Source organism: Phasianus colchicus, chromosome 36 (assembly GCF_987193195.1).
Source record: "Phasianus colchicus chromosome 36, bPhaCol1.hap1.1, whole genome shotgun sequence".
NCBI classification, from domain to species: domain Eukaryota; kingdom Metazoa; phylum Chordata; class Aves; order Galliformes; family Phasianidae; genus Phasianus; species Phasianus colchicus.
Genome location: NC_143471.1, coordinates 3,150,336 through 3,175,150, shown reverse-complemented (window position 1 = coordinate 3,175,150; position 24,815 = coordinate 3,150,336). Strand labels below are relative to the sequence as shown.

Genomic DNA, 24,815 nt, shown 5'->3' with positions numbered 1-24,815 from the left:
GAACACGGATTGCCTCCAACAGGCCTTGGGCGTTGGTTATGGGGTTGGGTTAGCCCTGCGCTAGAAACAAACAAAGCAAAGCTAACCCAACCCCATAAGCAAGGCAAAGCTGAAGCCAATTTGGTTTACATTAATTGAATGCAAAACTAAAGCCAATTTCGTTGATGCAAAATGACTGCAAAGCTAACACCAATTTGGTTGAGATAAATTGATTCCACACGCTCAAGTCAGCGCAACTCTCAAAATGGCCGCAAAGGGGCACGAGTCTCAGACTGGCCGGGAAGGAACACGGATTGCCTCCAACAGGCCTTGAGCATTGCTTATGGGGTTGGGTTAGCCCTGCGCTAGAAACGAACAAAGCAAAGCTAACCCAACCCCATAAGCAAGGCAAAGCTGAAGCCAATTTGATTGAGATTAATTGAATGCAAAACTAAAGCCAATTTGGTTGAATTAAATTGAATGCAAAGCCAATTTTTGGTTGATGCAAAATGACTGCAAAGCTAACACCAATTTGGTTGAGATAAATTGATTGCACACGCTCAAGTCAGCGCAACTCTCAAAATGGCCACAAAGGGGCACGAGTCTCACAGTGGCTGGGAAGGAACACAAATCGCATCCGAAGGAAGCGTTGGTTGTCCTGGGAGTAGAAGGGGGCTAAGGAAGGGTGTGTTGGATCGCTGTGCTGAGGCCAATGGGATGAACTATAATGAGACTGAGTGCCACATCCCCACATTGCCTGCAATGATCTTGGGCGGTGGTAGGGGCTTGTGGCAGAGCGAAAGGAAGACTATGGAAAGGGAACGGACCGGGGGATGTGGGTAACGGCTCGACCGAACCGAGCTGGCGGTCAGTGTGGAAAGCCTGGAAAGTGGGGCAAGTCATCGACTGGGAGTACCGAAGGATCTTCACCTGTAATACAGAGAGACACGCTTTAGAAAGAGGAAGGCTGAGACGCAAACGACGCTCACCGTAAGCCCGCCCCCACAAAACATGGGAGCCAAACACTACTCTGACAAATTGAGTAATATTAGGGTTAGGAGTGTTTAACAGGGAAGCTGTAAGTGTTTTTGTTAGTATTACACAGAAGGTTACAGATGGGTTTAGTGCCCAATTCAAGGGTAGGTTCAGGGTTAGTTTGGACAGTTACTGCAGTTATCTACACAGTCATGGTTACAATTAGCACTGCATTTGGGGTTCACAGCTCATTAGGATCAGGGTGAAGGTATTAGGGTTAGGTATATTGGGATTATGCTCAGAGTGACTGTTAGGGAAGGCCAAGGCAAAACCGAAAGGCAAGGAGAACACCCAAGAGAACACCAAAACAGAGGGCAAAGGCAAAGATGAAACACAATGGAAGGCAACAGCAAAGGCAAAGGGACGGCGAAGGCGTGGTAACACCAAAGAGAAGGCCTCGGCAGAGGTCAGGCCTGAAGAGAAGGCTGCAGAGAACGCCAAAACAGAGAGCAAAGAGAACAACGCAGAGAAGGCCAAAATGGAGGGCGAGGTCCATGAGAACATTGCATGGAAGGCCAATGCAGAAGGTCAAGGGCGATGGCCAAAGAGAACACGGCAAGAAGGCCAAAACTGAAGGCCAAAGAGAACGCCGTAAGGGATGCCAAAACTGAAGGCCAAAGGGAACGTGGCAAAGAAGGCCAGGAGCAACGGCCAAAGAGAACGCAGCCAGGAACGCCAAAAATGAAGCCAATGAGAACGTCGCACGGAATGCCAGAGCAAGGGGCCAAAGAGGACGCTGTAGGGAATGCAAAAACAAGAGGCCAAAGAGAACGTGGCAAAGAAGGCCAAGGGCAATGGCCAAAGAGAACGCAGACGGGAACGCCAAAACTGAAGACCGAAGAGAACGTCACAGGGAACGCCAGAACAGGAGGCCGAAGGGAACGTGGCAAAGAAGGCCGAGGACAATGGCCAAGAGAATGCCCGGGGGAACAACAAAATGGAAGGGCAAGAGAACACAACAGGGAAAGCCAGGGCAAAGGGAAGGAGAACACCGCAGTGAAAGGCCAGAGGCAAGGAGAATGCAGGAAGAATAAGACAGGCAGCATTCGGGGCACCGTGAAATGTAGAAATGAGCTCTGGAAACCCTACCTTGGTCTCGCTAAGTAATGGGTGAACGCTGGTGGGCGTGCATTGCCCTTACCTGCTGGGCAGACAATTACCAGCCAGCACAGTGAAGTTCCGGGCATCCCAGGAAATGCAGATTCCGGTCCCTTGCTGTTCCCATGAAGACCCGCTCATCTCTCCGTGCAGTTGTTACGGCACTCGGGAGGACCGCGGCTCTGCTGCCACCTGCTGAACACAATACAGTAATGAAGGCGCTGCCCCACATATATAGGGCTGCACCCTCCGCATGTTGCTCTAATGATGACACAAGGGAGCGTTAGGGATATAATTAATGCTATTTATACGTTTGAAGTTACAGTTAGTTTAACAACAGTATTCTGCTCTACAATTACAATTAAGGTTACTTTGACAGAAAATATGGGGCATTATTTTTATGTCAGCATTTAGGGTAAGGGACATTTTTAACTTTGGGTTAAGGGTTTGGTTTACAGATACACTGCAGGTTAACATAATTATTGTGAGAACTCCCATTCAGCTGTGGGTTCGGGTCAAGGTTAACATGAACGCTGCCTCCCAGCCATTCCCAGAGTGCCAAAGGCAAAGGGAAGCAGAACTCCCATGGAAAGCCAAGGTAAATGCAAAGCAAACAGCCAAGGTTAAGGCAAGGGCAAAAAGCCAAGAGAGCACCCAATGGAATGCCAAGGTGAGGGCAAGGAGAACGCAACAGGAATGGCCAAAATATATAAAGAGACCACAGCAGGAAAGGCCGAGGGCAAAGGACAAGAGAACAAAGCAAGAAATGCCGAAACGGAAGGCCAAGGGAACACGGCATGGAATGCCCAGGCAAGGGCTAAGAGAAAACATGGCAGAAAGTGCCAAAATTGGAGGCCAAAGAGAACACGACAAAGAAGGCCAATGCAGAATGCGGCTGGAACGCCAAAACAGGAGGTCAAAGAGAATGCCGCAGGGAATGCCCAGGCAAGGGCCGAGAGAACATGGCAGGAAATGCCAAAACAGGAGGGCAAGAGAATGCTGCTGGGAACGCCAAAACTGAATGCTGAAGAGAATGTGGCATGGAACACAAAAACAGAAGGGCAAGGAAATGCCAAGGATGATGGCCACGAGAACACGGAAGGAAATGCCAAAACAGGAGGGCGAGAGAATGTGGCAGGGAATGCCAAAACTGAATGCTGAAGTGAATGCAGCAAAGAAAGCCAAGGGCAATGGCCAAGAGAATGTGGCATGGAACACAAAAACAGGAGGGCAAGAGAATGTAATAGGAACAGCCAAGGCAAAGGGAAGGAGAACACCGCAGTGAAAGGCCAGAGGCAAGGAGAATGCAGGAAGAATAAGACAGGCAGCATTCGGGGCACCGTGAAATGTAGAAATGAGCTCTGGAAACCCTACCTTGGTCTCGCTAAGTAATGGGTGAACGCTAGTGGGCGTGCATTGCCCTTACCTGCTGGGCAGACAATTACCAGCCAGCACAGTGAAGTTCCGGGCATCCCAGGAAATGCAGATTCCGGTCCCTTGCTGTTCCCATGAAGACCCGCTCATCTCTCCGTGCAGTTGTTACGGCACTCGGGAGGACCGCGGCTCTGCTGCCACCTGCTGAACACAATACAGTAATGAAGGCGCTGCCCCACATATATAGGGCTGCACCCTCCGCATGTTGCTCTAATGATGACACAAGGGAGCGTTAGGGATATAATTAATGCTATTTATACGTTTGAAGTTACAGTTAGTTTAACAACAGTATTCTGCTCTACAATTACAATTAAGGTTACTTTGACAGAAAATATGGGGCATTATTTTTATGTCAGCATTTAGGGTAAGGGACATTTTTAACTTTGGGTTAAGGGTTTGGTTTACAGATACACTGCAGGTTAACATAATTATTGTGAGAACTCCCATTCAGCTGTGGGTTCGGGTCAAGGTTAACATGAACGCTGCCTCCCAGCCATTCCCAGAGTGCCAAAGGCAAAGGGAAGCAGAACTCCCATGGAAAGCCAAGGTAAATGCAAAGCAAACAGCCAAGGTTAAGGCAAGGGCAAAAAGCCAAGAGAGCACCCAATGGAATGCCAAGGTGAGGGCAAGGAGAACGCAACAGGAATGGCCAAAATATATAAAGAGACCACAGCAGGAAAGGCCAAGGGCAAAGGACAAGAGAACAAAGCAAGAAATGCCAAAACAGAAGGCCAAGGGAACACGGCATGGAATGCCCAGGCAAGGGCTAAGAGAAAACATGGCAGAAAGTGCCAAAATTGGAGGCCAAAGAGAACACGACAAAGAAGGCCAATGCAGAATGCGGCTGGAACGCCAAAACAGGAGGTCAAAGAGAATGCCGCAGGGAATGCCCAGGCAAGGGCCAAGAGAACATGGCAGGAAATGCCAAAACAGGAGGGCAAGAGAATGCTGCTGGGAACGCCAAAACTGAATGCTGAAGAGAATGTGGCATGGAACACAAAAACAGAAGGGCAAGGAAATGCCAAGGATGATGGCCACGAGAACACGGAAGGAAATGCCAAAACAGGAGGGCGAGAGAATGTGGCAGGGAATGCCAAAACTGAATGCTGAAGTGAATGCAGCAAAGAAAGCCAAGGGCAATGGCCAAGAGAATGTGGCATGGAACACAAAAACAGGAGGGCAAGAGAATGTAATAGGAACAGCCAAGGCAAAGGGAAGGAGAACACCGCAGTGAAAGGCCAGAGGCAAGGAGAATGCAGGAAGAATAAGACAGGCAGCATTCGGGGCACCGTGAAATGTAGAAATGAGCTCTGGAAACCCTACCTTGGTCTCGCTAAGTAATGGGTGAACGCTAGTGGGCGTGCATTGCCCTTACCTGCTGGGCAGACAATTACCAGCCAGCACAGTGAAGTTCCGGGGCATCGCAGGAAATGCAGATTCCGGTCCCTTGCTGTTCCCATGAAGACCCGCTCATCTCTCCGTGCAGTTGTTACGGCACTCGGGAGGACCGCGGCTCTGCTGCCACCTGCTGAACACAATACAGTAATGAAGGCGCTGCCCCACATATATAGGGCTGCACCCTCCGCATGTTGCTCTAATGATGACACAAGGGAGCGTTAGGGATATAATTAATGCTATTTATACGTTTGAAGTTACAGTTAGTTTAACAACAGTATTCTGCTCTACAATTACAATTAAGGTTACTTTGACAGAAAATATGGGGCATTATTTTTATGTCAGCATTTAGGGTAAGAGACATTTTTAACTTTGGGTTAAGGGTTTGGTTTACAGATACACTGCAGGTTAACATAATTATTGTGAGAACTCCCATTCAGCTGTGGGTTCGGGTCAAGGTTAACATGAACGCTGCCTCCCAGCCATTCCCAGAGTGCCAAAGGCAAAGGGAAGCAGAACTCCCATGGAAAGCCAAGGTAAACGCAAAGCAAACAGCCAAGGTTAAGGCAAGGGCAAAAAGCCAAGAGAGCACCCAATGGAATGCCAAGGTGAGGGCAAGGAGAACGCAACAGGAATGGCCAAAATATATAAAGAGACCACAGCAGGAAAGGCCGAGGGCAAAGGACAAGAGAACAAAGCAAGAAATGCCGAAACGGAAGGCCAAGGGAACACGGCACGGAATGCCCAGGCAAGGGCTAAGAGAAAACATGGCAGAAAGTGCCAAAATTGGAGGCCAAAGAGAACACGACAAAGAAGGCCAATGCAGAATGCGGCTGGAACGCCAAAACAGGAGGTCAAAGAGAATGCCGCAGGGAATGCCCAGGCAAGGGCCAAGAGAACATGGCAGGAAATGCCAAAACAGGAGGGCAAGAGAATGCTGCTGGGAACGCCAAAACTGAATGCTGAAGAGAATGTGGCATGGAACACAAAAACAGAAGGGCAAGGAAATGCCAAGGATGATGGCCACGAGAACACGGAAGGAAATGCCAAAACAGGAGGGCGAGAGAATGTGGCAGGGAATGCCAAAACTGAATGCTGAAGTGAATGCAGCAAAGAAAGCCAAGGGCAATAGCCAAGAGAATGTGGCATGGAACACAAAAACAGGAGGGCAAGAGAATGTAATAGGAACAGCCAAGGCAAAGGGAAGGAGAACACCGCAGTGAAAGGCCAGAGACAAGGAGAACACAGAAAGAAAAGGACAGGCAGCCATTTGAGCACCATTAAGTGCAATAAGAGCTCTGGGAGCACCATGTTGTGCCATGCTATGGAACGGGTGAACACTGGTGGGTGTGCATTGCCCTTACCTGCTGGGCAGACAATTACCAGTCAGCAAAGTGAGGTCCCGAGGCATCCCAGGAAATGCAGACTTCAGTTCCTGGCTGTTCTCATGAAGACCCACGCACCTCCATGCAGTCGTTACGGCACTCTGGAGCACCGCAGCTCTGCTGCCACTGTTGGACACAATACAGTACTGAAGGCACTGCCCCCACATGTAGGGTAGCGCCTCTTTCACAAACGTGCACCGCAGTGCTCCTTTCTCAGAGCAACGTGGCTGCACTCCGTGCACGATGCTGCTTACAGCAGCACTGCAGCTGGGAACAGACAAGGAGAAGGCTCAGGGACCCAACAACATTTTTGCTTCCCTCTTCTCTGATAACTGCTCATTAGACACAGCCCTCACCTTTGGGTTGGTAGGTGGGGATTGAGGAAGCAATGCCAGGCCCACAGGCCCCTCCCCATCCCACACTGTGATGGGAGATCAGGTTCTGGACCACCTGAAAACCCGAACATCCTGGAGTCTGTGGGTCCTGATGAGTCCCAGAGTTCTGAGGGAATTCACTGCTGCAGTCACCGAGCCACTCTCAGTGGTGTTTGAGAAGTCAAGCAGTCAGGTGAAGTCCCTAGTGAGTAAAAAGGCAACAGCACACCTGTCATTAAGGATAGGGAATGACCACCATGTCAGTCTCACCTCTGTGCTGGGAACGATCACGGAGCAGATCCTCCTGGAAGTGACCCTAAAGCACACGTTCCAGTGCATCACCACCCTCTGTGTGAAAAGCTTCCTCCTGATAACCAACCTAAGCCTCCTCTGTCTCAGTTTAAAACATTTCCCCTTGTCCTGTCCCTATCCACCCTCGTAAACAGCCATTGCCCCTCCTGCTTATGCCCTACCTTTGAGTACTGGAAGGCTGTGATGAGGTCTCTCCAGAGCTTGCTCTTCTCTGAGAGAAACAGTCCCAGTTCCCTCAACATTTCCTCATAGGAGAGCTGCTCCAGCCCTCTGACCATCTCAGTGCCCTCCTCTGGACCCGCTCCAAGAGCTCCACGTCCTTCCTGTGCTGGGGCCCCAGGCCTGGACGCAGTGCTGCAGATGGGGCCTCACAAGAGCTGAGCAGAGGGGGACGATCGCCTCCCTCTCCCTGCTGGCCGCCGCTCTTTTAATGCAGCCCAGGATACAGTTGGCCTTCCAGGCTGCAAGCACGCTCTGCTGGCTCACGTCCAGCTTCTCATCCACCAGGATCCCCGAGTCCTTCTCCGCAGGGCTGCTCTCAAGGGGTTCTACGCCAAGTTTGTATAAACATCTGGGATTGCCCCTCATCAGTAACATAAACAGTGGGATCAAGTGCACCCTAATGACACCGAGCTGGGGGTGCAGTGACACACCAGTGGACAGGACATCATGCAGAGGGACTCAACAGGCTGAGTAGGGGCACAAACCCAAGTGCAGGGTCAGCAGCTGGGATGAGGGAACACCCACCACCAAAATGTGCTAGGGAGTGAAAAGACCGAGCGTAGTCCTGCCCCATAAGGCCTGGGGTACTGGTGGGTGGGAGCTGGACACAAACCAGCAATGGGCCCTTCCAGCCCAGAAAGCCAACCGTATCCTGAGCTGCATCCAAAGATGTGCAGCCAGCAGGCGAAGGGAGGTGATCCCCGCCCCTCTGCTCTGCGCTGGTGAGGCCTCACCTGGAGAGCTGCATCTGGGTGTGGAGTCCTCAGTGCAGGGAGACGTGGAGCTGTGGGAGCACATCCAGAGTACAGCCACAGATACGAACCGAGGGATGGAACACCTCTCCTATAAGGAGAGAGAGCTGGGCTGCTCAGCATGAAGAAGTGAAGGCTCCGAGGTGACCTGGTAACAGCCTTTCAATGCCTAAAGGAAAGAACAAGGGAAAAATGAGGCTAGATACATGGAAAATGTCTTCCAAGTGAGGGTGGTGATGCAGTGGAACAGGTTGCCGGAGACGTGGTGGATGCGCTGCCCCTTTCAGTGTGAGACTGGGTCAGGCTCTGAGCAACCTGCTCCAGCTGTGGATGCCCACTGTGGGAAGTTGGACCGCATCGCAAACCTACCTGCACACAAGCAGTGCACCAACGTGGGGCTCATGGTGTTCATTACCTGCTGCACAGATCTCACACCGCTGATCGGAGGAGCCCAGGCAATCCTTAGACCCCATCAGGCTGCAAAATGAAATCAGAAGAGATGCAGAACATAACTTAATACATGATAGTGATGCACAGAATGCCCCTAAAAAACTCTACATGGGTGCAGTTAACACATGGCACTATGCATTACAGACATGAAGTGGGATGATGTGGGAGCAGACAAGCCACATTTGGAGACCCAGACTGGAGATTATGAGGTAAGAAGCACTGAAGAGGAAACAATGCATATAGCAGAAACAGCTGCTCTAATCCAGCTTGAGATCCCCAGAAAGGCAGAGCTCACAGCTCTGAAATAAAGCAGGAATTGCTCCCCACACTCTCAGTGCTCACCCCACACCCCAACGGAAGCAGCCCCCAGGTTCAGATGCTGCCCTTAAATGAGGTTAGGATCCCCCACAAGGGAAGAACACAACCCTGAAATAAAAATGGAACCACTTACCCCATTCCAGGGACCAACGCTCACCCACACTCTAAGGGAAGCAGCTTCCAGGTACAGATGGCTGACAGCCCTTAAATGCAGTCAGGGTCCCCTAAAAAAAAAGGAGAGATCACAGCCCTGCCATAGAAAAGGGATCACCCATCCCAAAGAGCAGGGCTCACCCCACTCCACAGGAAGCACTCCCCAGGTTCAGATGCTGCCCCTGCGCTTCCCAGCCCTTAAATGGGGTCAGGGAGGGGTGGAGCCCGGCTCAGCCCCACCCACAGCCGAACTGCCCCCAGCTGTGCTTGTAGGGCTGCACCCCTCCCAGGTGCTCCATCACAGCTTCCAGCTCTGTCCTCACAGTGCCTGTATGGCCATAGAGCAAAGATAACGGGGAAAACAAATGCCTGCCAAGGGAGGTCTATGGCTGGATGACCTGCCATAGCCCACATAGTTTGGTCCCAGTCTGTCCTCGATGCCCGTTGGTGACTCTTCTAACAGACTGGGAAGCACAGATCTCAGTGCTGGTGCAGCAGATGCTGAGATCTGTGTGAGCAGCCCGGGCAGCAAAGGGCTGAAATCACTGCTGGCAATGCAGAGTGCTGTTTGCACACCCACAGCTCCCAGGGACACTCAGCTGTCAATTCACGGCCCTGCGAATGGGAGCTGCTGAGTCACGGCCTGAACCACTGATTGATCACCTGAGGCAAGGACTGACTCAGCTGTGGGAGCACAGGTGAAGGCATTCAGCTGTGAATGGAAGGGTGGAGCCTGGCTGCAGCTCTCCTAGACCCCATTTAAGGGCTGGCTGCCATGGGGGAAGGTTCTCTGCTGTGATTCTGTGGTTTTTGTTGTCAGTGTTCTACATCAGAACATCATGTAAAGTGAGTTAAAGAGTTTGAGTTCTGGTCCTTGTCCTGCCTTTATGGGCATTTTGGGTTCTCAGGTAGGAGAGGAGCAGCAGCATTCCTGGAGTACAGAGGAGGGAAGGTGGAGCTCCTGGCTGGATCGAAGCAGAGGTACGTGCTTCTCCTGTGTAAGAGCTTGTATTTGATGTTCTGCTTCTCTCTCATTTTCTTTGGGTTGGGAGGATGTAGTAAGTTACTGCTCCTCTTCAGATCACTGCTGTTGGTTGTTTTTTTGTTGCTGTTAGACCCATCTGCTATCTCCCTGTTCTCTCTTCCCCTCCCCTGGAGCGTATGGCTGTGCCTTGTCTCATTATTCATGGGGCTGGCTGTGCTGTTAATATAAAGGATGGTTTTTTCCTTCTCTCTTTTGTTTCCTGGGTTTGTGCCCCTGTCACGGACTCGGATCCAGAGGTAACTGTGACAATCTCTTTCTGGAGATCCCTCCCTTGGGAGATTTCTACTGCAAGCCTAGGATGTGGGTGGGCATTTCATTTATTTTTGATTGTCAATTACTTACTATTGCAGAAATCTTTCTAACTATAAGACCTGTAAAATACTGTTCTAACCACGCCACTCTGCAAACTGTACGTTTGTTAATTGGGCACCCTGCAACTGGGGTCTGGGCACAGCGGGTGCACCTCACCCATCAGAACCCCTCAGGGCTGCCTCTGTAGGGAGCACTGAAGGCTACGAAAGCCATTTATAGGCCCATGAAGCCTACTGCTGCTTCCATGGCTCAAATTACCACCTCGAGAACCAATCAATGTAATGAATTCACTTCCCTAATGATATGTGCAGTGCTTCCATCTCTTTCTCTGACACTTCCACCAACAGCTCTGCTTTGGGACCCACCTGACAGAAATAAGAAGCTCACAGCCAAAGATGCTCTTTGCCTTCAGAGATGAATCCCACTTCCTCCATAAGGTTGGATAACCTGGAATGGAAAGCAGCACCTAAAGAAGGGTGAGGAACAATGGGAATAAGAGAACACAGCCAGGAAAGCACGCAGGGAAAGCGGTGGGAGGCTGGGAAGGGGAGGAGGGGAGACCAGGAACTCCACAAGGAGAGAGCGGTGCGGCTTAAAGGAGGTGGGGGCTGGGGGCCCCTCCAGAGCCCCCTGGTCCCCCTGAGAGCCCAAAAGTGCCCCTCAGGGACCCACAGGTCCTCCCAGTGTCTCCCAGTGCCCCTCAGAGCCCCCCACAGCCCCTCTGTCATAGTTTTATAGTTTTGCTATCGGTATTCCACATCATAAGATCCTGTAGAGTACAGATAATTGAAGAGTTGATAACCCAGTTCCATGGACTGACAGCTTTCTGTAAGCCTGGTCCTCAGTAGACCAGACCTGCAGATCCCGAAGGACTCCATGGTCAGAGAGAAAGAACCCCATATAACCCAGTTCAAAGTAGGCCTTTTGGTTTTCAGACACTGTCCCTCTTATTTTCTCAAAAAAAAAAAAAAGACATTTTCTCCCAGAAATGCCAGTTTTCTCTGCATAAATATGACTTTTTCTCAAAGAAATACCAGTTTTTCCCTGAAAATGAGACATTTTCACCCAGAAACACCTGTTTCTCCCCCGAAATACATTTTCTCCCAGAAATACCTGTTTTCTCATAGAAATATGACTTATTCAAATGAAATCCTCGACCCCAACGTTTGTCCCCTCGCTCCGCACCCTCCGCTTTTATTCCTCAACTCTGAGCTCTTAAGGCCGCCGCCCTCGGGTGCAGTTCCGCACTTTGGCCACGAGGTGGCAGCAGGCGACCGAGGAAAGGGGGGCGCGGGGCCCGAAGCGAGGCGAAGTCTCTTATGGGAAATGAGGGCAAATAAGGGGGGAGTGTGAAATGTGGAGAACCCCGAAATACTGGGGGAATCCCCGAGACCCGTGTCATCTTTTTCCCAGTGCAGTGGCGTGGCTCCGATGGAGGAATCTGGGACAAAAGAAGGCGTTTTGCAATGCGGGAGCGTGGTGGGATTTTCGGGTGCCACCTTGGGGAGGATTTAGGGGGAAAAAGGGGGGAAACTGGAGGGTGAAGGGTTTCAAAGTTTGGTGTGGTGCAAAGCTGGGGAGGAACATTTGGGGGTAAAATTGGGGGATTTGTTTTCTGGGGGGCAAAAAGGGGGAGATTTGGGGCATGGGAGGCTTCACATTTTGGAGCACTGAAGGGATGAAATCATGGGCCCGTGTTTTGGGGTCAAATAAAGGGATTTGGGGTGCCGATGGGGGAGGGGGGGCTGATGGGGGAGGGAGGGCACTTCCGGGGTTGCCTCTGGGCCCCTCCCTGCCCCACAAGGGCAAAGGGCAGCGGTGCTGCACAACAGCGCAGGAACCCCCAAAAATCCCTTTCTTCACCCTGAAGTTTCACCTCCTCGTTAATTAGTAATTAATTGCCCGTCCCCCACACCGATTAATCGACACCCCCCTCTCCCCCCTCCCCAAATAAACAGCCATGGTGCCCATTGAATGGGTGCGGGCGCTGAGTGTGGTGCAGTGGATGTGGACCTTCCTCTTCCTTGGTCAGCACGTGGGGGGGGGAAGCGGGAGGGAAATAAGGGGTGAGAAATGGGAATTTGGGGGGATTCAGGGGTGAAATTGGGGGATTTGGGAGTGTGGGCTTTGGGGATGGGGGGTATTTGGAGGGCTGTGTTGTTTGGGGGGAATTTAATTGGGGGGGGATGTTATGGGGGGTGATGTTCTGGATTTTTTTTGGGGGGGGAGAGGGGTGGAATTTAGGGAGAGAAATCTGGGGGGCAATGCTGTCCCAACGTCCCCCTCATCCTCCCCCATATGTCCTCTCTCTGCCCACTCCCTGACCCTCCCCCCCCCCAGGTCCCAGCTCGGTGCTGCTGCTGTTGGCCCTGCTGTGCTCCCGCCTGTGGCTGCTGGCCGTGCTCTATTGGGGTTGGTGGCTTTGGGACTGGAACGGCCCTGAGAGAGGTGAGAAAGGGACTCCAGGGGGGAGGGGTTGGGAAGATGGGGGGGGAGGGTGACACCCCCATCTCCCTTCTCATTTCCCCCCTCACTGTGAGAACTTTGTCCCCATTCCCCCCCCTTCCAGGTCCCCGTCACAGCCGTTGGGTGCGGAACTGGAAGATTTGGGAATATTTCTGTGATTATTTCCCCATCACGGTGCGGGGACACGGGGGGGCAGGTAGTGGGAAGAGAAGGGAAGTGGGGGCAATGGGGGGGGAGGAGTTGTGGGGAATGTGGGGAGAAATGGGGCAGAAGGGAAGGAAATGGGTCAATGGGGGATGAAGGGAGCGCAGTTGGGCCCAATGGGGTCAATGGGATCAAAGGAGGGCATGGGGGTCAACGGAGATGGGGGGGAAGTAGAGTCAATGAGGGGGGGGCGGATGTGGGGGGATGAATGAGGACAGTGAGCTCAGTGGGGTCCAATGGGGACTGTGGGGCTGAATGTCCCCACGTCCCCCCCAATGCCCCCATGTCCCCCCCCAGGTGATCCGCACGGCCCCTCTGCCCCCCCACCACAGTTACCTGCTGGCTGCCCACCCCCACGGCGTTGCCTGCATTGGGATCTTCGGTGCCTTCGTCAGTGGGGGTCGGGGGGCCTGGGGGGGCCGGGGGGGCTCGGGGGGTCCCTGCCCCGGCCTTAAACCCACGCTGGCTGCTCTGGGGGGGCTCTTCCATCTGCCCCTGTACCGTGAATACGCCATGGCTGCAGGTGAGTTGGGGGGAGGGGGTTGGAGAGGGGTTGGTTTTGTGGGGGGAGCCCTTGAGGATTTGGGGGGCGGAGGGGGCTTGGTTTTATTGGAAGGTTGGGGGTTTTGGGGGTTGTTTGTTTTCTGGGGGTGGGATCTGGGGAGAGGGGGTGGATTTGGGAGATTTTTGTTGGATTTGGGAGGCTTTGAGGGGGGGGTCTTCTGGGGCTTTGGCTTTTGGGGGTTTTATGGTTCTCTTCCTGCTATATTTGGGTGTGATGGGATTTGGAGGGGGGAGGGAGGAGGGCGTGTGAAATTTGGGTGTTTTCAGAGCACCGGGTAGAATTGGGGGATTTTAGGGGGGGATCCCAGGTAACTTTTTGGGGTGTCCCATCCAGGGCTGTGCCCCGTGTCCCGGCCCTGCCTGCACAGGGTGCTGTCACAGCCCGGTCAGGCGCTGCTCATCGTCGTGGGGGGGGCTGCAGAGGCATTGGACCCCGGGGACCCCCAGTGCCCCCACATCACCCTGAAGGGGCGGTTTGGCTTCGTGAGGATGGCGCTGCGCTACGGGTAGGGGCTGGGGGGGCGGGCAGGGAGGGGGGCAATGGGATGAATCAGTGGGAATCAAAGGGGTCAGTGGGGATCAGCAGGGAGGGAGGGGAGGCAGCAGGTGGATGGGGGGTGGGTGAAATTAGGGATGAATGGGGTCAGTGGGAATCAGTGGGATGAATGGGGATGAACGGGACCTGGGCAGTGGGGTCAATGATGTCAATAAATCCAAATGGGGGGGTGGATTTTCCCACCGCCGCCCAAGGGCCCTTTGCCCCCCAGGACCCCCCTGGTGCCCGTGTTTGTGTTCGGAGAGCTGCAGGCGCTGCCCCAAATCTCCTTCCCTGAGGGCTCCTGGATGCGGAGGCTGCAGAGGGGGCTGAAGGCCCTGCTGGGTTTCGCCCCCTGCGTGTGGAGGGGGAGGGGGTGGCTGCCTCTGCTGCCCCACGCTGTGCCCCTCACCGTGGTGGGTGAGTGTGGGGCCACAAACGGGGGGGCTGGGGTGTCCAGGTGGGGTGAGGGGAGCAGCAGTGAGGTCTGGTGGTGCCCATAGGGACCCAGGAGCGTCCAAAGGGGGGGAATGGGGAGTACAGAGAGGGGTCACTGGGGCAGGTGTGGGGTGCAGAGCCATGCAGGGATGGGGGGTTCCTGCAGGGCCTTTCACTCTGAACCCCCCAGTTTTCCCACCCCGATTATCTCCCCCCTCCCCATTTTCCCATTCCTCCCAATTCCCACCACCCCCCATTTCTCCCCATATGACTCCGTCACCCCCCCCCATTCACCCCCCCTCCCTTTTCTTCCCCCCACAGTCGGAGCCCCCCTGGAGGTTTCCCGCCATCCCCGCCCCCCCCCCCGCACCGTCCGGCGGCTCCACGCCCGTTACGTGCGGGAATTGAAGCGCCTCGTGCGGCGGCACGCGCCAGGGGCGGGGCTTCCCGATGGCGGGAATCTCACCGTGGTCTGAGCCCATTCATAAAGGAGGGACCGGGAGCGATGAATGGAACCCGAGAGGGAAGGAAGGAATGAATGGAGGACGCCAGGAGTGAACGTAACCAGTAATAAACGGCCGCCTCTGCGCCTCGCTGTCACGTGGGTCCCCGCAGTTAATTAGTGACCCGCAGGAATTAATAGAAAGCCGGTCATTAATTAATGCCCCCTGAATCCCTGCTGATCCCCGTTCATCCCCATTGACTGATACAGGACAAATACAACTCCCAGTAACTGCCCTCCCCCCCCCCCTTCCATTACCATCATCTGAGACTCTCAGCAATTAGTGACCCCTCACATTATTAACGCTCCCCCGTAATTAAATAGGAGCTGCTCTAGTCATTATCTTACTCTCTTACTAATTTATACGGCCCCCCACTAATAAATAACAAACCCAAACGTTGCAGTCCGCCGCAGACATTAACGCTGCCTCAGAGCCCCAGTAATTACTTAGCCACCCCCAACGATTGATTTAATTAATTAATTAACCCCGGTTAATTTATGACCGGTCCGGAGCAGTTAATTAAAGCCCGCCTCCCAAAAGGCACCGCTGGGATTCGAACCCAGGATCTCCTGTTTACTAGACAGGCGCTTTAACCAACTAAGCCACGGCGCCGCTGCGCGCTGCGCTCCCCGCCCGCCGCAGCATCCCTGAGAGCCGCGCATGCGCAGTGAGGACATGGGGGGGAATATATGGGGAATATATGGGGAATATATGGGGAATGTGGGGGGAATGGGGGAATGTGGGGGGAATGGGGGAATGTGGGGGGAATGGGGGAATGTGGGGGGAGTGGAGGGGGAATATTGGAGAAATGGGGGGACTGGGAGGAATATAGGGGGAATTTCGGGGGAATGGGGAAAAATGGGAGGAATGGGGACAAGTGGGGGCTGTGGGTTAAAAAAGGGGAAATAACGGGGAAAAAGCGGAAATGGGAAAAGTTGGAGGAGGTGCAAATTGGGGGAAATGGGAAATATGAGGGAAACGCTGCCGTTGCCATGGCAACCAGCGCTGGAGCGATGGTGCCGCGGTTACTCGGCAACCGTTGTCATGGCGACGGGGGGGCTGGGGGTGGTCAGCGGGGCCCAATGGGGGCACTGGGATGTAATGGGGAGCGCTGGTGGGCGCTGGGAGGCGCCGCGGGGGGCGATGGGGCGCAGTGGGAGAACGCGGTGCAAAATGGGGGGCACTGGGGGAGAACAGGGAGGTGTGGGGGGCGCTGGGACACATTTGGGGGTGTCCCCCAATCCTCTTCCATCGGGGCGGGGCCATCCCAAGGACGAATCGAGGGGAGGGGGGAGGAGATTTGGGGGGGGGGCTCTGCGGTAGGAGACCCCCCCACTGTCACGTGATCCTGAGGTGACGTCACCTGGCGGGAGGGTGGGGGGAGGGGAAGTGGGGAGGGCTCCTCTGCCGCAGGGGTGAATCATCGGGGGGGAGGGGGAGGGGACGGCCCTATGGAGGGCCCTATAGAACCCACCCCCGATGTCTCTACAGAACACTCCTGGACCCCAATGGTCCCTATAGAATCCCCCTTGCTAGCCCTATGGAGGCCCACAGGTCCCTGCAGAAAGCCCTGGACCCTTAGAGCTCTCCTGGACCCTATAGAACCCTTCTTAGCCCCTATGGAACCCACTCAGATCCAACAGATCCCTCTCCACGGCCCTATAGAGCCCTACAGATCCCTATAGCCTCCCCCCATGGCACTATAGGGCCCCTGGACCCTACAGCACCCCACAGATCCCTGTGAAGCCTCACAGATCCCCATAGAGCCCCTCAGATCCCTATGGGGCCTCCCCAGATCCCGTAACCCCTTTGCCATATAACATCCACCCCCCTGCCCCATATACCCAATCCCTACAAACTCCCCACAATCCCCAATCCCAAACCCCTTACACCCTACATACCCCACACACCCTGCCCTAGACACCGTGTGCCCTTTAGAACTCTCTGCCCTATAGACCCCCAGTCCCTATACCTCTCTTCTGTCTAGACCCCACACCTCCTGGACCCGTACACCCCTCATCCCAACACCCCCCAGATCCTATATATATTCCTGCCCTATACCCTCTAACCTGTAAGTCTAAGGTAGACCCCTACCTACTCCTACGCTCCCCCCGCACACCCTACATTCCCCAGCTCCTATATATCCTAAACCTCCTGCCACACCTCCCCATACCCCCTACATCCCCTATATCCTCCACACCCCCACACCTCCCCATACCCCCCACACCTCCCATACCCCCTACATCCCATGCACCCCATACAGCCCCTGTACCCCCTACATCCCCCATACCCCCAGCCCTACACCCCCCACCCGCAGGAAGCTGCGCTGCTCTGACTCATCACCCCCATTGCAGGGGGGGGGGCCTATAGAGGCAGCTGCAATGGTGAGTCACCGGCGGGGGCACGCCCCCCCCCCCACCCGCAGCAGCTTATGGCACCTGGAGGGACCCCCATAGGCACCCCAACCCTATAGGGACCTATAGGGACATGCAGAACCCCATAGGCACTTCCAAACCTAGATGGACACGGCCCTCCCTCCCCATAGCCACCCCAGGACCTACAGGGACCCACAGGGTCACAGGGACTGCCCATAGGCACACGGGCACCTGGGGGGACCCATAGTTGCACAGGGACACCCATATAGACCCACAGGAGTTTATAGGTGGAGAGCAAACCCCTCCCCCCCCCCATATATTCAGGAATGTATGGGGCAAGGGGAACTGCCCACATGCACCTTAACACTTACAGGGTCCTATAGCAGCACTGTGACCCCCAAATCCGCCCCAAATCCACCCCAATCCTATGGGTCCTATGGAGACCCAGGGCCCCTGTAGCCATATGGGCACCAGTAGGAGCTTATAGGGTCACGGGGACCCCCCATAGGTGCACCAGTAGTTATGGACATGCGCGTCTACACATGGACACACGTATGTGCACGCAAGCACACACATTACATGTGTGTATGTACAGCCACGTACGTATGCACACACCTATACATACAGAAACATACATGTACACGTGTGAGCCCAGCCCTTCATGTACCATCTGTGTTCACACTGGTGCCACATGTGTGGGTGCCATGTGTGCACACCTAAACACCACGTGTGTACACATATGTATGGCCTATGTACACATGTGTCATGCAGACACACGTGTAATGTGTGTGCATACATGAATACTACATGTATGTACAACGTGTGTGCCTGTGAGTGGAGGAGGGTCACTTCTGTGGTGTGGGGGGGTCTATAGGGGTATGGGGGGTAGTCTTTAGGGGTGTGGGGGGGTCTATAGGGGTGTATATGGGGGGGGGATCTATAGGGCTCTGTGGGGGGTGGTCTTTAGGGGTGTGTGGGGGGTCTATAGGGTTGTGTGGGGGATCTTTAGGAGCATGTATGGGGAGGGGGCATATGGGGTATGAGAGCCTGTGTAGGGTCATGTGTGTGTCTGGGGGGGAAATGTATAGGGCTGTGTGTAAATAGGGCTGTGTAGAGGGCTCTGTAGGGCCGTGTACTGGGCTCTGTATAGGGCTCTGTGTATAGGGCCGTACATATAGGGCCGTGACCTATAGAGCCGTGCCTATGGAGCTCCACGTATAGGGCCGCTCTCAGGGGGGTCCCCGTGTGTGTTTGACCCCCCCCCCCTTTCCCCATTCATCCCCCGCGCTCATTCATTCATCCATTCATCCATTCACCCCTCCCTTCCGCGCGCATGCGCTCCTCCCTCCTCCCCCCTCGCCCCCCCACCCGGATTTTTTTATGAATGGGCGCATTGACGTCAATGGAGCCCCCACGTGGGGCCGCGCGCGCCTATAAAAGGGGGCGGAGCCGCCGAGCGCTGTCCGTGGTGCTGAACCGGAGCCGCTGCCCTCTGAGAACGGAACCGGAGATCCGTTGGGAGGGAGCTGCCGGTACCGGAACCGGCACCGGTAACAGCGAGCAACTGGGAGCCGGTGGGAACCCCGCGCTGGGACTGGGAGCAGCGCGGCACACGGATCGGTAACGGGGATTGACTGGAATTAACCGGGAATCGCCGCCGGGAGCCGAACTCAGCACCGGAATCCCCCCAGCAGAGACTGGGGAGGCAGCGGGGGGAGCCCCGAGATCGTCGTGAGCCCCCCCCGAGTTGGTAAATGTCATCCCGAGCCCCCGCCCCGTGTCGTCCTATGGGGGAAATGGAGGGGTGGGGGTGACGGGGGGGTGGGGAAGCTGTGGGGGGGGGATTTGGAGGGATCTATGGGGGAGACGGGGGGTTTGGGGAGGGATCTGGGGACTCTGGGGAGGGGCTGGGGAGAATTTTAGGGGCTTTGGGGGGGGGGTTGGAGGAGATTTGGGCGATTCTTGGGGGGGTCCCGGGGCTCAGCGCTGGGCGTGGCAGCTGCGGCAGGCGGGGGGGCATTGGGGGGGGGTTGTGCACGGTGTGTGGGCACGGGGGGTGGGGGCGGGGGGGGCGGGGGGGGCGGGGGGGGCGGGGGGCCGTGAGTCAGATGTGCTGCAGGGATGTGCGTGTGTGGGTGTGATTTCGGTGCTGGGCACGTATGTGGAAATGCTACGTGTGTGCATGGGTGGGCTGTACACGTTACATGTGTGCATGGGTGTGTGCTGTATGTGTTACGTGTGTGCATGGATGTGCACGGGTGTGCTCCATGTGTTACCTGTGCGCAGGGCTGTGGACGGATGGAGCTCACACTGTGCTGTGTGATGCACGGCTGTGCTGTGTGGGCTCTGCATCGCATGGATGGGCCACATGTGGACACGTATGTGCTGTGTGTGTGAGGCACGTATGTGCCATGTATGTGTTGTGTGTTTGCCATGTATGTGCCATGTATGTGCCACGTGTGTGCTGTATGTGATGCATGATGCTGTATGAATGGACCCTAAAAGGGAGGGGGGACTCGTAGCACTGGGGGGTCCTTATGGGGGGGATTTAGGAGGCACACACAGTACATGGGGGTCCCAGGACAACGGGGATAATTGGAAGACCCTATGAGGGACCCTATGAGGGGATTTAGGGGACGCTGGGGGGGGTGGGGGGGGGATTAGACGACACTGTGGAGGGGATTCATAGCATGGGGGTCCCAGAACATGGGGGGCACTTGGAGGAATTTAGGAGACCCCTATGGGAGAGTTTAGGGGGCACCATGGGGAGAAATGGGGGGCCTACGGGGAGGGGGGGGGGCACAAGCGATACTTTGGAGCCCCAGAACATTGGGACAACGGGGGATTCTGTGGGAGGGGATTTAGGGGGGATCGAGGGGACCCTTACCGGCGTCCCCATGACCTTTCTGCCCCCCCCATCCCCCAGGCACGATGCCCCCCCCCGCCCGCCCCCTCCGCAGCGCCGCCCTCCTCCTCTCCATCGCCCTCCTGGCCCAGAGCCGCCCGCAGCCCCCCCCCCAAAAACCTCCATCATCCGCGAGGGGGGGGGAACCTTGGGAGGACCTGGAGCCCCCCGGCTTGGGGGACAACGTGAAGGACGTGGGCACGAAGCGAAGCCGCGGCGGATCCCCGACGGAAACGTGGAAAGAATTGGAAGAATTGGGCAAACTTCGTGCTGAGGCCAAAAAAAGGGAAAGGGAACGGGAAAGGGAACGGGGCCGGGGCTGGGCGAGTGCACGGCAGCTGCGGCAGCAGCAAAGCCTGGAGCTGAAGCTGCTGGAACGGCGCTACCAGGAGCTGATGGAGAGCCGGCGGCAGGCGCAGGCTGCGAGAAAAGCGGCCGCCGAGGAGGAGAGGCTGGCGGATATGGCCTCGGATCTCCTCCTGCGGTACCTCCTGCACGGCCCCGGAGCCGAGGGGAAGCGGTCAGAGGAGGAGGAAGAGGAGGAGGAGGAAGGGGGGAGAGGGAGAGGAAGGGGGCGTGGGTGGGTAGGGGGTACGCGGCAGAGAGGGGCTTCCCTGAGGAGAAGGGGTTTGCGATGGGGAAGGCATCAATGGGTAAAGAGTTGTCAATGGGCAACGGCTTATCAATGGGCAACGCGTTATCAATGGGAAAGGAATTCCCCATTGAGAAGGAATTTTCAATGGGGAAGGGGTCCTCGGTGAGCAAGAAGTTCTCGGCGGGTAACGGGTTATCAATGGGAAAGGAGTTCTCCATCGATAAGGAATTCTCAATGGGGAAGGGAAAGGAATTCCCACGGGGCAACGCCTTATCAATGGGGAAAGGCTTCCCTATGGACAATGAGATCCCGATGGACAACTGGGCCCCGATGGACAATGAGGTGTTTGTGGGGAAGAAGATCCCAACCGGGAAGAAGATCCTTGCGGGGAAGAAGATCCCACCGGACGCCACCAGATTCCCCACGGCCAGCCAGCTCCCCACGGATGAGGGCCCCATGGCCAATCAGATCCCCGGGGACGACGACCTGGTGCCCATCCGTGGCCGCGTCCCCCACCCGCCACGCCTGGACCCCTCGCTGTCTCTCAGCATCCCCCCCCCCGACGACGACCCGACATCCAAGTCCGCCCCGCTCCCGCTGGCCGAGGCTCTGGCGGCGGCGCTGCCAGCGGCTCCCGACGACGCCGGCGACGCCGGTTTGGATCCCGGCACCATCGACCAGCTGATCGAGCTGTCGAGCCGCCTGCACCTCCCGGCGGACGACGTGGTGGACATCATCCATGACGTGGAACAGAAGCGGCAGGAGGAGGCGGCGGCGGCGGCGGCGTTGCCCGGTGATGACGTCATCGGTGATGATGACGTCACCGACGATGAGGAGGAGGAGGAGGAGGAGGAAGAGGGAGGGGATGAAGCTCTGCCCCCGCCGCCCCTCCCCGCCCCCCGGCCCAGGACGTTCCGGACCCCGGCGATGCAGTGGGAGGGGAGGAGGTGGTGAGGGGTCCCGGCCCCATTTCCCATCCCAGCACCGCAGCCCCACTGCCCACAGCTCCCCCAATCCCAGTCCCAGTCCTCCCAACCCCAATCCCAGTTCCTCCAACCCCAATCCCCCAATCCCAGTCCTCCAATCCCAGTTCCTCCAGTCCTAGTTCCCCAACCCCACTCCCAGTCCCGCTCCCAGTTCTCCCAGTCCCAATCCCACCCCTCCCATTTCCCCCCAGTCCCACACACAGACGCCCCTTCATTAATTTTGCTAACAAATAAAGGCAACTATTTTAGTACGAGTTTGGCTCGTTAGTGGGCCCCGGGCTAATTAACCCCCCTAGCTCTAATTAACCCCGTTGTTCTCATTAACTCTCTTGTACTAATTAACCTTCTTTGCCCTAATTGCTCCCCCTACCAATGGCCCAAAGTGTTAAAGACCAGCATGAATCCAGACCACGAGTTAATTATGGCTGTTATCTTAATTACAACCTCCCCATGCTAACTAAGATTCCCTGGGATTAATTATATCCCCCCCCACATACCCTCGTATTAATTATCCCCCCATGTGCTAATTACGTGTTATTTATCCCCCTCACTTGCTAATTAACTCCTTCATACTAATCATTCCCCACTTACACCCATTGCCCCATTCACTAATTGCCCCCACACCAACCAATCCTAATTACCCCCCACTAATTACTACCGTACTAATTACTCCCCTAGTAATTAATTACTCACAGCCTTGCAATCTCACCCATTTATTGGGGGGCCCCACGCCCCCCCGTGGTCCCTTTAAATTGAGAGGTCCCATGGGGAGCCCCCAGACCCCCAAAGGTGGGGGGGGGAGGGGAGGCCCCAGCCAAATGTCCTTTTTTGGGGGGGTGGGGGTCCGGTGTGTGTGGGGGGGCTACGCCAACCCCATCTCCTCCAGAACGCTGCGGGGGGATTCATCCTCCTGGGGGGAAGCAAAAATTGAGGGGGGGGCTACAATTAACAGAGGTCCCAAATTAAAGGGGGAGCTCAAATTAAAGCCAAGATCCCTAAAACATCTGAGGGGGGGGAGGTTTAAAATACAGGGGGGGGGCATCTGAAAGGTGGGGGGTGTAGAGGGGTGTGAGACACCCCCCCCCCACGGGATCCATGAGGGATGTGGGGGGGTCCCTGTGCTCCTCATGGGACACCAAAGGGTCCCAGTGTTCCCTTATGGGGTTTTGGGGCTGCTGGTTCCCCCAGGAGGGGGGCTGGGGGTCCCACTGGGGGTCTGGTTAGGGGTCTGGTAGGGCTCCAGCTGGGGGTCCCCACCTCCTGCAGCAGGTCAGCCTGCTCGATGGCCTTCAGGACGCTTTTCTTGGAGGTGTCCTGGATCTCCCCCCCCATCACGAATTCATCCAGGATGAAATAAGCCTTCTCAAAATTGAAGATGATGTCCAGCTCACAAACCTGGGGGGGAGGGGAACAGAAACAGGGGGCGGGGGGCTGTCTAAGATGGTCTGAAATAGGAATGAAGAAATTCCCGAGGTGGGGGGGGGTCACAAAAATGGGTCTGGGAGAGGTGTGGGAGGGTGGGGGCTCATAATGGTGCTGGGGGGGGTCCTCAGCCTCCCCTCCACATCCCCCCCCCCCAGACATACGCTCCCAAAGTATTTGTCCAGCAGCTCCACGTAGCGGTGGATGAGCTCCAGGGTCAGCAGCTCGTTGTCAGCGCCCTCGATGGCGCAGCAGAAATACAGGCTGGCGTACCTGGGGGGGGAGGCAAAAAAAAACAAAGGGGGGGAGGGGCAATGGGAGGGGGCGTGGTCAATCCGAAGGGGTGTGGTCACAAATTTGGGGCTGTGCCAATGGGAGGGACCCCCCCAGACCCCTATTGCCCCCTGCCCTCCCCCCATTGCTCCCCCCATTGCCTCCAACTGTCCCCCCATTGCCGGTGCTAGGGGGCGGGGTCACGGGGTGGGGGGCGTGGTCAGGATGTGAGGGGCGGGGCTGCAGTGCCGGGGCGGAGCCAATGAAAGGGGCGTGGTCAGCATGGAGGGGCGTGGTCACAGAGAACGGGCGTGGCAGGGGGACGGGCAGCATCGCAGACTGGGGGGGTGAAAGGGGGCGTGGTCACGTGGTTGTGACCAATGGGGACGGGGGTGGTCACAGAACTGGGGCGCGGGCAATGGGAGGGGCGTGGTCACGTGGCGGTGGGCGGAGCCAATGGGAGGGGCGTGGTCGCGGAGTAGAGGGCGGGGCTGAAGTGCTGGGGGCGTGGCCACGTGGATAAGGGGGCGGGGCATCGCGGCGGATGAATGAATGCAACGGGGCCGAACGGAATGGGGCAGAACCACGGGGCCGAACGCCGGGGGACCCCAGGGCACAATGAGCGGGGCCGGCCGGACGCTACGGGGCTGGAATCAACGGGGCGCAACCCGGGGGCTCGGCGGACCCGACGGCTTCGTTTGGGCCCGACGCGGACGGACGGAGCCCCGCGCCGCGCCACGGCCGCTGTGCCCCCACCTCTTGTAGACCACCTTCAGCTCCCCCCACTCCAGGAAGCTGCACATTTTGGGTTTCCGCGCCAGCACGGCCTGCATCAGCTCCCGGGCCGCCTTCCGTTTATCGCGCTCCGCCCCGGCGCGGTACCATTGCTGCAGGCGCAGCTTCCCCTGGCGGCTGAACAGCAGCACGAAGCGCAGCTGCGGGGCAGAGCGCGGGGAGACGCGGGGCCGGGGTCAGAGGTCAGCTCCCTCTCCATCACGTGACCCCGCCCACGTGACCCCCGCCCCCCCCTCGCCACGTGACTCCGCCCAGCTCCCATCTCGCCCGTCCCCGCTGCTCACCATGGCGCCCCCGCCGCCACTTCCGCTGCCTGCCCCGCTTCCGGTCTGCGCCCCTCCCCTTCCGCTTCCCGTGAGCGCAGAGCGTAACTTCCGGCCGGGGCGGGGTCGACGCTGATTGGTCCCCGCGGGGAAGAGCGCGTTGCCATGGGAACGGCCGCCCGCGGCCCAGGCGAAACCCGAGTCCGCGCCAGGCCCCCAAATCCCCC

General features: G+C 56.4%; 3 protein-coding genes, 1 long non-coding RNA gene and 1 other non-coding gene across 12 annotated transcripts; 2 read left to right on the top strand and 3 right to left on the bottom strand.

Moving 5' to 3' along the window:
- Positions 1-392: 392 nt before the first annotated feature.
- Positions 393-9,021, bottom strand: LOC149913627 (uncharacterized). Of its 6 annotated transcripts, none has more exons than XR_016461085.1 (8): positions 8,888-9,021; positions 8,356-8,463; positions 6,683-6,902; positions 6,306-6,452; positions 4,922-5,071; positions 3,539-3,687; positions 2,156-2,307; positions 393-909 (listed from the first exon to the last, which is right to left on the bottom strand). It is a non-coding gene; the product is annotated as an uncharacterized LOC149913627 (long non-coding RNA). The 6 variants fall into 6 exon arrangements; XR_016461086.1 differs by having other exon boundaries at positions 2,156-2,304; XR_016461084.1 differs by having other exon boundaries at positions 2,156-3,687; positions 4,922-5,074.
- Positions 9,022-9,670: 649 nt separating this feature from the next.
- On the top strand, positions 9,671-15,571 carry LOC116239851 (diacylglycerol O-acyltransferase 2-like). 3 transcript variants are annotated; one of them, XM_090129404.1, is made up of 9 exons: positions 9,671-9,888; positions 10,612-10,740; positions 11,678-11,743; positions 12,605-12,712; positions 12,834-12,926; positions 13,232-13,457; positions 13,833-14,004; positions 14,266-14,453; positions 14,793-15,571. In XM_090129404.1, exons 3-9 carry the CDS (start codon positions 11,696-11,698, stop codon positions 14,945-14,947), a joined length of 990 nt encoding a protein of 329 aa, XP_089985530.1. In that variant the 5' UTR covers positions 9,671-9,888; positions 10,612-10,740; positions 11,678-11,695; the 3' UTR covers positions 14,948-15,571. The 3 variants fall into 3 exon arrangements, 2 of the variants coding, with proteins under 2 accessions (XP_089985530.1, XP_089985531.1); XM_090129405.1 differs by lacking the exon at positions 9,671-9,888 and having other exon boundaries at positions 10,685-10,740; positions 11,683-11,743; positions 12,834-12,904; XR_016461078.1 differs by lacking the exons at positions 11,678-11,743; positions 12,834-12,926; positions 13,232-13,457; ... (1 more) ...; positions 14,266-14,453; positions 14,793-15,571 and having other exon boundaries at positions 12,605-12,691.
- TRNAT-AGU (transfer RNA threonine (anticodon AGU)) lies at positions 15,513-15,586 on the bottom strand. Its single transcript has one exon. It is a non-coding gene; the product is annotated as a tRNA-Thr (tRNA).
- Positions 15,587-18,782: 3,196 nt separating this feature from the next.
- On the top strand, positions 18,783-22,174 carry LOC149913626 (uncharacterized). Its single transcript, XM_090129293.1, has 2 exons — positions 18,783-19,099; positions 20,276-22,174. The coding sequence occupies exon 2, from the start codon at positions 20,889-20,891 to the stop codon at positions 21,801-21,803; it is 915 nt and encodes a 304-aa protein (XP_089985419.1). The 5' UTR covers positions 18,783-19,099; positions 20,276-20,888; the 3' UTR covers positions 21,804-22,174.
- Positions 22,175-22,530: 356 nt separating this feature from the next.
- Positions 22,531-24,785, bottom strand: LOC116239848 (AP-1 complex subunit sigma-1A-like). The gene is made up of 5 exons (XM_031610088.2): positions 24,610-24,785; positions 24,287-24,465; positions 23,422-23,530; positions 23,093-23,230; positions 22,531-22,745 (listed from the first exon to the last, which is right to left on the bottom strand). Exons 1-5 carry the CDS (start codon positions 24,610-24,612, stop codon positions 22,698-22,700), a joined length of 477 nt encoding a protein of 158 aa, XP_031465948.1. The 5' UTR covers positions 24,613-24,785; the 3' UTR covers positions 22,531-22,697.
- Positions 24,786-24,815: the final 30 nt, after the last annotated feature.

Coding starts and splice junctions, on each gene's coding strand:
- LOC116239851 (XM_090129404.1), top strand. CDS start 11,696: ATGGAGGAATCTGGGACAAAAGAAGGCGTTTTGCAATGCGGGAGCGTG. Junction 13,458..13,832: donor TGAATACGCCATGGCTGCAG/GTGAGTTGGGGG, acceptor TGTCCCATCCAG/GGCTGTGCCCCGTGTCCCGG. Junction 14,005..14,265: donor AGGATGGCGCTGCGCTACGG/GTAGGGGCTGGG, acceptor TTTGCCCCCCAG/GACCCCCCTGGTGCCCGTGT.
- LOC149913626 (XM_090129293.1), top strand. CDS start 20,889: ATGGGGAAGGCATCAATGGGTAAAGAGTTGTCAATGGGCAACGGCTTA.
- LOC116239848 (XM_031610088.2), bottom strand. Junction 23,531..24,286: donor CTGAAGGTGGTCTACAAGAG/GTGGGGGCACAG, acceptor CTCCCCCCCCAG/GTACGCCAGCCTGTATTTCT. Junction 23,231..23,421: donor TGGACAAATACTTTGGGAGC/GTATGTCTGGGG, acceptor CCTCCCCCCCAG/GTTTGTGAGCTGGACATCAT.